General features: G+C 40.7%; 1 protein-coding gene across 6 annotated transcripts in view; it reads left to right on the top strand.

Moving 5' to 3' along the window:
- znf423 (zinc finger protein 423) overlaps positions 1-12,640 on the top strand; it is a 185,141-nt gene that overhangs the window by 20,329 nt on the left and 152,172 nt on the right. For 5 of the 6 annotated variants that reach the window (XM_020604340.1, XM_020604343.1, XM_020604339.1 and 2 more), the window contains exon 2: positions 6,356-6,418. The exons of the other annotated variant lie outside the window; for it this stretch is intronic. In XM_020604340.1, coding sequence (XP_020459996.1) covers positions 6,356-6,418 — 63 coding nt within the window. The remainder of the gene's footprint in view (positions 1-6,355; positions 6,419-12,640) is intronic. 6 annotated transcript variants of the gene reach the window in all.

Below are 12,640 nucleotides of genomic sequence, written 5' to 3'. Positions count from 1 at the left end.
AAAGGACTCCTTCTTCAGCTTGACGGCAGCCCTTACTTCCGGTGTCCACCACCAGGTTTGGGATTGCCGCCACGACAGGCACCGGAGATCTTACGGCCACAGCTCCGAACGGCCGCATCGACAATGAAGGCAGAGAATATGGTCCACTCGGACTCAATGTCTCCAACCTCCCCCGGGATCTGGTCAAAGCTCTGCCGGAGGTGAGGTGGGAGTTGAAGATCTCTCTGACAGGGAATTCTGCTAAACTTTCCCAACAGACCCTCACAATACGTTTGGGTCTGCCGAGCCTGTCCAGCTTCCTCCCCCACCATCGGATCCAGCTCACCACCAGGTGGTGATCAGTTGACAGCTCCGCCCCTCTCTTCACTCGAGTGTCCAAGACATACGGCTGGAGGTCAGATGAAACAACCATAAAATCAATCATCGACCTCCGGCCTAGGGTGTCCTGGTGCCACGTGCACTGATGGACACCCTTATGCTTGAACATGGTGTTCGTTATGGACAAACTGTGACTAGCACAGAAGTCCAATAACAGAACACCACTCTGGCTCAGATCGGGGGGGGCGTTCCTCCCAATCACGCCCCCTCCAGACACCTGGAGGGGGCGTGAATAGTTCTTTTAAACTTTTTGTAAGTAACCCAGCCCCACTATTCTCAGCTCAGCTTCTGTTTCTGATTCTGTGCAGACATTGTAACATGTTATACAGTAAGTGTAAATATAATTCCGTGATTATTGTGCATTTCCTTCTATGGCAAGCCTATTGACTGCTGTGCAAAAAGCTGCTGTTTGCCCCATCTTAACATGCACAACAAAACCTTTAACACAAACATTTTTTTAAGATCAGTAAAGTTTTCTGTTCAAAATAGCCATCTCGATTAGCTCTGTGACAGCTCCACACACATCTGATATCATTTGATATGACTGATACTATCCTAAAATGAGAAAATTCCCCCTCCCTTTTTAAAAAGTGGCATATATAACAGTTTTCAGCTCCTGGTAAATATGATAATCAAATAAGGTGGAAGCTGGGCAACAGCCTTTCTTTAGGAGATAGTTTTCTCTCTACACAGCATTCTGACATGGGCGTTATTTTTTTAATCATATGGTCTCCAAATTGTTGTTTTTTGTTCTTATCTACTGTATAGCCTGTTTTTTTGTTCTCATGGATGTTTGCCTGACAAAAACCTTACAGGTCAAAACATTTCCAAAACTTGACTGTTGCAATTTTCTGCATGCTGACATTCCTTGAAATGACATGTTTGCAAGGTATTTTGTTACACCTGAATTTAAATTATGGTGGTGCCACTGCTGGGTCATTAATTGGCTTACTGTGCAAATGTACCATTTTTAAACTAGAGACCTTGATTATGAAGGGGAGTGAATGAAACACACCACATTCTCCCCAGTCTCATCAAGAAAAATGGGCTTTGGCCAGAGCCAGAACTGCCAGCACATTTAAAAAAAATCAGGCCAAGTAGTGTGGTCACAGCAGGGAACACTTGATTGTCAGAAAGTGAAACCTTTGATTCAGGCCTTTGTCCATAAGTGAGAGAGGTTCCTTTTGTCATGTAAGCTCCAAAAGTTAGGCTAGTTCCTCCTTTCTTTAAATCGCTGAACCAGCATAATAATGTCACCGTGCTTAGATGGTGTGTTGTGTTCTGATCGTCTGATGGCTCCCAGAAGTGAAGCCACTGCGAGTCAATCACCTCCGGTGGCTCTTTGTGGTACTGATCATAAACCCCGTCTCTTTCATGTTAGTGGGTGGGACATGAGCCAAACTTATAACTCAAGAACAAGTCAAAAAAATTTTCCCAGAAGTGCTTTCTGTGTCCTTTTTGCTAGATAATATCATGCCGATGTGTGTACAAGTGGTCATTTTTATGGTAATTTTGTTTTTAATAAATTCTTTGATGAGATTAAAACAGGTGTACATTGGTTGATTTGGTTGATTTGATTTGACAGCTTTGATTGGTGGTCTGATACATCACTCCACCTCTGCTTGCAAAAATAAAGTTGGCAGCTGCTGCGTTCACCATATTTTCAGTCAGCGTAGACTAAGCCTAAACATTTTTTTCAAACATTTATTCAGTGGAAATGAGGTAGCAGGCAGATGACTTTATGGTTTTCAGAATGAGTTTATCTGTATATTTTTAATATACATGAATCAACAATGCTTATAGTGGTTATGCCTTTTCTGGCAATTCACATATAGCACCTGTGTGTTTTCAGGTGCTCGTGCACAGTAAACTAGTGGTGCTCTGTTATGCTAACTAAACTTTGCACACTTTACAGACCACCTTTTTGTTTTCTGATAATTTGAGGCACTCTCATACTCCTGAAGCCTTGGGTCTTTGGAAACTGTTACACTGAATCTGATTTTCTAAAACTGTAACACTGATTGGAGCCGACCAGCGACTTGATCCAAAAACAACTGACGTAATCATGTAGCAGTTACAAAGTGATATGGAAAAACATTTCTTTTAATGAAATAAAGAGTTTTGGAGAAAAAAAATTATAAAAAATACAAAACAATGTTGATTTTAAATATTTCTTTTGATGCACTGTGTTTTCTCTTTTCTTTTTTCCTGTCAGTCTCTATTCTGTGACTTTTTTAAAATTAGATTGTAATAGCATCATAGTTAGCAGTGGAAAACCCAACCTGATGGTAGAAGTCCCGCCACTACATTGCTATCTGCTATTGGTTGCAAATGATGGTAATGTTATTATGTGGTTTTGTTATGTTTTTAAAAGACTGTTTTACAAATCCTGCCATTTTGGCCAGGTCTCCCTTGTAAAAGAATTTCCTGGCTATTTAAAGGTTAAATAAAAATAAAAATACTGAACGCTTGTGTAACTTAATTTCACAATACCATCTGCTATGGTTCATTCAAACTGAGGAGTTAATAAACTGTTAACAAATTACATAATACAGTTCGGCTATTTGGCAGTGCAGCGTTTTCGCCCATTAACCAGAGGGAATTTTGAAATTTGACTGTGTACAAGTCAGTGGAGACACTCAACAGTTTGTTTTTCTATTCAAAGGAACACTTCATTGATTTATAACTTCTTGTTTTCATTTGAGCTTCTGGCTAGGGATGCACTGATACCACTTTTTTCAGACCAAGTAGAAATACTTACATTTCAGTACTTGTCGATGCTAAGTACAAGTGCTTAATAATAATGCTCTGTTTCTACTACAAAAATTATAATGACCGTAAAAAACTTGACATTTTTTATTTTCATGAAATTTATCTTCTGATTGTGATTAAATAAAATATAACACAAGGCTGTGTACATTTGAAAACTGATAAACACAGCACTGCCACCATTCCTACTGAATATAAAGTGTAACTGGCTGAAGGTCTGTAGCCTACTATACAACACACTAAGGTACAGTGGTTTTGGGTTTTTAGCCTTTGTAGGAGTGTGACCCTCTGTTAGGATGAAATTATTTCATAGCCCCTGCCCAGAACATCAAGTTTGGGAGCCATAATATCACCGTCTAAATGTTTAATTTATAGATGGGACATGTTCTTACTTTAAACTGGCTCCTGTCTGTGGCTCCATCCTGTCCTCTCTGCTGGACACATACAGCCTCCAAATCTACAAGAATTCAACTCATTTTTATACACAGAGCTCATGAGACTACCATTAGCTTAATAGACCATTAACTACAAAACATTTGCGTTTGTTTTTTTACTACAGTCAACATAACGTATGAGTTTAGTGAGTGAACAAGACCAGACACTTTGACTGAGGCACTTTCAAGAGTGAAGACGTCATATTTCAGCAAGTTTGTTGTTGTGTTCAGGTTTTTCAACGGGTGTTTGATTAGTGACTCTCTCAGCTACTGTTGGATTTTGTTCCACATATTGATTATTGTTGAAATAAACTACTACCTAAAATACTAACTACTGTACCTTGTAAACTTGTCTGCTATATGTGAGCACCCCTCCCTCCCTGTCACAGAGATAAAGAGCAGAGAATCAGAGCTTACAGTTGGATTTACTTTTGCTATTGTCACTTATCTTAAAATATCCAGGAACCACTGAAATTTCTTCTCCACCACCTAATGAGCGGCTCAGCCAGCGTGAGGTTAATGTAATACTGCTGTTAAGTGGTATCAGTGCATAGGATGGGATAACTTTTTAAGAGTACAAGTACAAGTGGTAGAAGGTGGTATCAGACCTGATAGTTATATCAGTGCATCCCTACATTTGTCTCAGCTATATGGTGAAGATGAGGTGAGTCAAGTGGGAGCTGACAAGGTTATGAAATGAGGAGTACAACCAGAGTTATATAGACTTTGAGGGGTGGGGTGGGGGTGGGTCACTGGAGAGAGCAGGATGAGAGTGAAAGATTATGAAGTATCAGAGCCCGAAATGAGTAAGTGAGAAGTAAGGAGTGGTGTGGTGGGGAGGGGGTGAGCAGGATACCCCATTGTGAGGTGGCTTCAGCCATTTCCTGTTTGTGTGCCAGCTGTACTTCCCTCCTTCCTGTTGTACCCAGGAAGCCAATGTCACATTCCAGCTCTGATCAGCTCTGTGGGTGCACACGTAAAACATTGTCAGTGTCACCGTCTGCATGTTTGTTGCTTCCCTGCTTGATTTTTAGGTGTTAAACATGCATTTACAGAGTATCAACATTGCCAGAGGCAGATACAGGTAGACTCCATAGTTTTCCAATCTTCCAAAACCAGGCAGACAAAGTGAAGACAAAATTAATTTATCCATCTGAGATGTGTATTACTGAAAAAAGTACAGTGGAAACTATTATATTTCTTATTTAAAGGACCTGTGGTCCAGTTTTTAGTTAGTAATGTAATTTATATCAAAATTATTGTTGTGTTGGGTCATATGATGTCATTGATATACTTTAATCATGTAGTTGTCAGAGGTGCAGTAAAGGGCTGGGCGATGTGGCTGAAACTGTTATCACAATTAATTTTTTTTCATACTGATCAATACTGACAATGTTCAACACATATTTAACATCATTTATGCAAAAAACATTCAACATATTTATTAGACCTCTAGAATATGCACAGTGTGTTATGGTGTAAATCACTGAATGAAAACACTTTGTTTGCAACAGAACTCAACACTTTTTAAATTTGAATTTAAGGAAGTATATTCTGTTTAGGGCTGAGTCCTGCATAGATCACAAGGTTTGTTATGGTTCTGGTGCTATTTGTGAATCAGGTATTCATGCTCATATTCTCCACATCAATATGGCTTTATGCTTATTAGGCTCATGTAAGTCTCTGCTGTGCTGCTATACTACATATTAGTAGTGGCAGTGTGTGTAAAGCTGCTCTTCTTTTTTTTTTTTAAGTTGCTCTTCCACTTTTCCCCTGCATTCTGCATAAGGCTGAGGCAGAGCTGTTTTTGAAAAATGTTTCAGTACTGGGACTTTATACTTGGAGTCCACCATATTTAGTTAACTTTTGTAACCCTGTATTTCCTTCATTCTATCTGGCATTATGTCTTTATAAAATCTGATATTGCACTCACTGTATCCCTGCCTCTTTTTGATATCATACCATATCAGGCAATGACTGAAAAGGTGGACAGGAGTGACTTCCATCTGGGGTTTGAACTAATGTTACCACAAGAGGCTTGTATGTCAGCCTGCTTGCTAGTTGACTTAGACTTTTTGGGATACTGGGGTTGTGGATGGTAACATTACCTTTTCAAATGGTGGAAAAGGTTTGTTGTGTTTCCTCTCTTTGGCGCAGGACACCAGCAAATTTTGCTAAGGATATCACTCAATTTTTTAACTAGCTCTTTAAATCACTAATGTTATGTGACCTCTCTTTGCTATAGTTTCTTCATCCTGAGAGACCAGCTCTTTTCATAGTTGCTCATTTTGTATTTTTTCTCTGCTTTTGGCCCTACAGACAGAACCTACATATATAAGTCTGGAAAATTCTTCATAATAATAAATAAGATTGTTTAGCCTTAGTTATATGCCATTCGGCCTCAGTAAAATGAGATATGCAGTGCACCAACAGTTATTTTCAACAGTTCATTTCATTTGATTTTTTATTGCTTATGTAAGTTTTTTTTAAATTTTATTTTCCTGCATAATTGATCAAATGTTTGGCCTATGAAAAGTGAAAAGGCCTGCCACAGCTTTCTATAGACCAAAATGAAATCACAGTTTAGAAGCAAGAATCAATTCCTATTTGACATTTTTACTAGAAGAAATGTAATGATTCATTGATTTATCAAAAGGTGTTGATTTTTGGTCTTTGTATGGGCTTTTGGTCTTGGCTCAAGCTTTACTAATACACTTGGAACACATTTTAATTGGTGACAAAAAATAAACATATGATACCTTCTTTCTTCCCAGCGGTTGAAGAAGGGGAGTCTTCGGCATGTGGAGGGGCCTGGGATGAATCAAGTGTCCAGACAGGTTAGTGTACACGCACATGCTCATAGGCACACACACACTGATACTGTAACAGAAAACTGTCAAGTGCACATGAGATGTGTAAGTCTATACATGTCTCACACACACAATTCAATTCCACATGGTTTCTAAAGGCCTGCTCAGAGGGATGTCAAGTAGAAGAAAGAGAAGAAGAGAGAGAGATGAAGTGAACATTGGCAGAATTAGAATAAAGTGATTGGAAGGAAAATAATATGAGCGAAAAGAGGAGATTGGCAGAGAAGAATGAGAGGGAGATGTGGAGAGAGACAGAGCTCTCGTTGGTCTCAGGAGTCAGACTGAATAGATAGAGATGGAGAGAGAGAGATATATGTGTGCTTCTTCACTGCTCTCTGTGGTCTGGTGATATTCTGAGAGGAAGTCAGAGAGATGGTAGGGCTTTTCTTTTCTTTTTGCTCTTTTTTTGGATTTTGTTATTCTTTGTGGTTTCTCCAAGCCTACTGTATCATTTCTCTCTCTCTCTCCATTCCAAAATCTATCTTCTGCTCTGTCTTGTTTCTACCCTGAGATGGAAATTTGAACTTATCCTTACTTGCCCTTCTCTCTTGATGGAAAACGAACAACTGAACCAACAGCTCTCTGAGGTTCATGTATAAAATGAGAAAATGTTTTTAAAGGGATGGACTCAGTGGATGTATGCTTTCAATTAATGTAATTGTGTGTGTGTGTTTGGGATGGGGGGGGTCGGGGGCCACCTTTCTGTAGCTACTGTACAGAGAAAAACAGGCCAGAGTCTATACTTTATGTATAGTATGTTCATCAGTGTAGTGTGAAACCTACATAATTAATGACTAAGTAGTTTTACAAAAAGTATAATTCTGCAAATGGATACAACCCTGTCTCTGTGAAATTCAGTTTATATTTTACTAAACTATTTTCCTTTTACGTTACATTGACCAATGTTATTGCTGGCTGAATTACTGTATGTCCAGGTGCAATATTGTTTGAATGAGTGTAGTGCCACATTTATTAGCAGCAGCAAGTAACTGTGGTCTTTTTCTCTATTAGAACAGACCACGATCTTTCTCTAACCTTGACACAGCTCTGTCAGTGCCTAAATGGAACCATAACAAAGTTTAATAATGTTGTGTCACTGCATGTGGATATTGTACTGCAAGATCAGGTATTTTGGTGGAAAACAAATACATGTCAGTAAATATTTTAATGATACATTCAGTTCAAGATGCAAATATATGATGAATATATCAATTAACATCTGTCCTCATTCTGTTAATACAAAATGTAATCTAGTTGGCATTACTTTTTCTTCAAAACATGTTTGCTGTTGCAAAATAGTTGGATATAAAGTTAATTCTTTGGAGATGAGGTTGGAACACATAGAGCCTCCGTCCCTTTGAATTCAGTCGAGCTGCAACTAATTACATTTTCATTACTGATCAATTTACTGAAGCCCTGTGATAGATTGGTGACCTGTCCAAGTTGTACCCCCCCAACTCTCTTCAGCAAGCAGTATAGGTAAATGAATGGATGGATTAGTTTATTGATGACATTTCTACAAGAACTGATTAAATAAAAGATCCTAGAGCCCAGTGTGACAACTTGAATTGTCTTGTTGTCCAACCAAAAATCCAACAATATACAGTTCACCATTTTAGAAAGAAAGCCCGATGCTGGCTGGGATTGGCTCCAGCCCCCCCGCGACCCTGGTCGGGATTAAGCAGTATAGAAAATGAGATGAGTATCACAGCTGTTGCAATGCGATTGCAGGATGAAAAGTTGTGCCTCTACTGGCTTCATATCCAAACCGAGATACAAGGTTATTGACATTTTCCTCACTTTTGTCATTATTTCTTGTAAAGATCAACTACAGATTTTCCAAATGATGGCAAAAGAGTTTGTCAGTGGTAGCTAGTTTTTCTGCACAGGTTTGTAGCCTATCAGAGAACAGTTAAACACTTCCTCTGACTAGATTCCACCAGGGATATAAGATACTGCTGAATGTGGTAAATATGCAGTTATCTCTCTCTCTTCCCCTCTCCTGCCCTGTCTCTCGTTCAGCTCTACAGGGATAGAAGGATAGGAAAGTATGACCCTTGGGGGTGTCTATGACGTGCTGAGCCCTTCCATCCTTGTGCTTCCCCTCCCCTCCTTCAAACCTGTGCTAACTCTCCTCTGGGGGCCGCTATATGGGTCTACATCTGTGTGTGTGTGGGTGTGTGTCTGAGTGTGCGTGTTGCAGTGGGGTGCTGACTGAGGTCCTGGGTGGCTCACTAGAACTGCTGTGTGTGTCAGTTCCTGCAGGAAGCCGGTGTCCCATGACACACACACACACACACACCTATCTCACACTCTTCCTCCCATAAAAACTTACTGTCCCATATTCCCTTACTCAGCCAGTCTTTCAATTTAGATTTCACCATCAGTTTCCTGTCCCAGCATCCTCTGCATCACCTTTTCTCTTTTTCTCTGTAAGCATGTCTCTTTGTATCTGTCTGTCTTCTTACTTCTCACTGTCCGATGCTGTCTGTCTTGCTCTTCTTCTGTTTCATACCTTTTTTTTACTGTTTTGCTCTACTAATATTAGAATCAGTGTGTGCGATCCCCTTTTCAAGCAGATTAAGAAGAAAAAAGACCTTGTTTCCTTTACTCCCTGGGAGATGGTGTTACCAAGGACAGGGTGAGAAAGAGAGAGAGAGAAAGAGAGAAAATGGACAAATGGCTTCCCATCCTCATGTTAAATTAACAGACTTCCATCTCTCTTCTCTCTCTCTCTTTCTCTCCTTCACTTTCTGTGGAAAATATGTTGAGTTTGGAAAGACCCTTGGGAGGGAAGGCGGTGGGAGGGTGACTCAAAGGGAATAGCATTGAGCCAACCTATTCTCTTATACTCATAGGTCTCCTCCTTTCCTTTACTCCTTCTTTCAACCTCAGTGCTGTCAGAGGCCAAAAGTGACCTGAAGTCCTCTGTCTCTCTTTATTTCTGCCCACACCACTCCTTACTGGGATAGAAAAACAACTTGTCCCATTCCACCCCTGTTTCATTTCTTGTTCCCTTGCAGGGAAAGAAAACGAGAGAGGCTGCCAGGGATACAGAGAGGAAATGAAAGAGTTGGGAAGGGTTGTAGCAAAGTGGCCTTGTTTTAAAGAGTCATTTGTTCACCCTTAATTTTAAGTTGAGTCTATTGTAGGAGAACAAATTAGGTAGGGGTAAGACACATGTCAGGCAAGGCGAGTGTGCACTTCAGAGAAGTCTGTGAATGTATGTGAGTGTGTCAGTGACTGTCTGTAATGAAATCTTCTTCTTTATCTCTAGTCTTGTTTTGCTCAAATCTTTGCTGACAGTCTACACACATCTACACACACACAGTTTCTCTTGGACAGAATACACACAGATGCAAACAGTCACATAGAGAAAAAGCTGGTGAATCATCATGGAAAAGTTTGTCTGGTCCCCAAGCAGAAACTGAAAAACTGAGACCCAGTGCATTTTTTGTTATTCATAGCTTAAGACCTGTGTGTGTGTGTATGGAAACATGGACATGAGTGGCCAGCCAGTATGTTGTCTCCGTCTATCAGATAACATAAAGTACTAGGACAGTGTGTTTCTGTGTGGTAGCTGAATCAATTCATTGGTCCACCATGTGGCACCAGAACAGCTTCAGTGCTCTGAACTCTACTGAAGGGATGAACACCATTCTTCCCAAACATATTGCCTCATGTGGTGTGCTGATGATGGTGGTGGAGATGCTGTCTAACATGTTGCTCAGTTTCATACTGCTGAAACCATCCAGTGACCCCTCTGTCCTGTGGGTGGGGACACCGTCATCCTGGAAGAGACTGCTCATTTAGTCAGGCTTTTCCTTGCCCCTTCTGTACATAGGAATAACTGTGTGTTTTGTTTGGTTGTAGTGTAGTAGCACGCTATTCTAAGCATCTTAAGGCTACTTGAGACCAAAGACCTTTTTCACAGCAGATATTTTGACATGTCATAGTAGGAAAGCACAGGTGTAATTGATAACACTCACAATGGCTGCATTCCATTTTTGTGAGTCATTTCCAGGATTATGGTATTGTGCAAGCTTGCTGAGTGGCATTGTTTAGTGGGACACTAAAGTGTTGTTAGCTACACCTGTGTTTTTTCTACCATGACAACTCACAACTGTGAAAATAGTCAATTAAATATATTATTATTATTATTATTATTAATAAATCAAATCAAAAGTCCAAGACATTTAGAATGGAAGATGTACACATACTCTTGGTTACTCAGTTATTCATACATAAGGATATGTAGAGAGTTTGAGGGATGCTCAGAAGCGAGGTAAATGTTAACATGGAAAAGCAAGAAAAATGTGTTTGAAATGATGAGGAGAAAGAGTGAAGGGAGACTCTAGGCTGTACCATAGTTCTCCTGGCTCACGGTAGTATCATTATGATGGTCAGAGCTGAGAAAAACAGGACACTGGCCCCCCTTTCTCTCTTTCCTTCTCTCACTTCCTTTCTCTCTTTTCCTCTTCCTCTATCCCTCTCTTGCTGCTACCCTCTGGAGGTCCATAATGTAGTTTTAATTTCCCCAAGGCTACCACAGGAAAACAGTTCCTGTGTATGTGTGTGAACTATTATTGCCTGCTTGTGACAGCAGACAGTGCATCTGTGTTTTTGTCTGTGTTGCAGCATTTAAGCTCTTTGTATGTATGTGTGTGTGTTTGTGTGTAATTTTTGTTGGCATTTGTGTCTACAAAAAAAAAACTAAATAAGTGAGCAGCTGTCAACTTGTTTGTGAGTATTCTTTTCTGCCAGTCTGTGTGAGTTTGTGCATTGCATGTCTGACTGATTTTTATGTGTGTTTGTGTATATGCAGCATTTGTGTGTGTATTTTCTGCCTCCTTCCATGACGTGAATGACTCTTTCATCATCCTGTTTCCAGACATTAGTGTTGGGTGCTGCTTTCCCTTGCTGCAGCACGTCCCAGGGGTCTGTGTGTGCTGATACATGTGTGAGTGTGCATCTGTGTGTATTTGTGTGTGACTGGTACTTGGTGGCTCACCAGAGCTCCTCCCAGGGGGAAGGCCTTGTGTGTTGAAAACACACACAGGCTATGGTGGAGAAGGATGGGAGGGTGGAAGTGCAAGGCAGAGGGAAGGAGGTGTGAAGAGATGGTCTTTTTATATAGCCACCTAACATGCCTCCCCCTCCACATACACTTGCTTTCAAACAGAGGGAGGCAGAGAGTGCAAGACGGGTGGGGGAGTCATTCTCCTGAGAGAAGGAGGGCAGGCCTGTGTTGTTGTGTCCAGCTGCACCTGTTCAGCCTGTGTGTGTCAGTGTGCATATGAGTGTGCACTCACTGCCAAATATGGCCACCATTTTTTGTATCTGCCCAGTAGTCAATGTTTTGAGCTCAGATAGGTGGTGGGCCATTGCGCTGACAGCTACTGTAGTGGTGTATTTAAATGGAGGGTCTTTTCCACCACACTGGATAAAGCCTTTAGAAGAAAAGCACAGATGTAAACAATAATCCTGATGGTTGAATTCCATTTAGCTACTTGAGTTTCAGGGTCCTGGTATTGCTGTGCCATATTGGGATGCTAAAATGTAATAAATGGGTCTATGTGTGACTCACTGGAAGTAGGGTGCAGTGAGTGCCTGAGACTTAACAAGAGCTAGACCTCTGTGCCGATGTCCACAGTGATATATGATGCAGCTGGATCAAATAATAGTCAGAAATTTGTGTCAGTTTGACCATGCTTAAAGACAACAGAGAAAATCTTGAGTATCACAAGGAAGGACTAAAAGTTAGTGTACATTTCTGTAATTTGTGTCATAGCTGAGAATGTGAGCAACTGCTGCCAGTTGGGCACTCTAAGCAAGCCATGTGATGCAGGTCTGATTTCAACCTTGTTCGTGGTGCGCAGCCAGGTGTCTGTGAATCGTGGTCCAGTGTGGAGTGCGATATGGAGCAGAATGAAAGCCTTGTGTTGATGCTGTCTGTTTGGTTTCTAAACATTCTCCTGGAAGCTCCACACACACTTTTTCTTACTTTTTGATGCATGTGCTCACACAGACATACTTGTAGGTGTGTGTGAGTGCTTTATGCATGCTTGGCCCACAGATACATGTCTCTCTGAGCTGCCAAGTGTGTTGAAGACAGGCCACATTACCAGCTCCTGGCTGCCAGATCTCACAAATGAATAACTACCCCACCTTTGCAGTATTACTGTATGT

Source organism: Monopterus albus, unplaced genomic scaffold (genome assembly GCF_001952655.1).
Source record: "Monopterus albus unplaced genomic scaffold, M_albus_1.0 scaffold65.1, whole genome shotgun sequence".
NCBI classification, from domain to species: Eukaryota; Metazoa; Chordata; class Actinopteri; order Synbranchiformes; family Synbranchidae; genus Monopterus; species Monopterus albus.
Note: the sequence above shows the minus strand (reverse complement) of the source record. Positions and strands in the feature narration are given on the sequence as shown.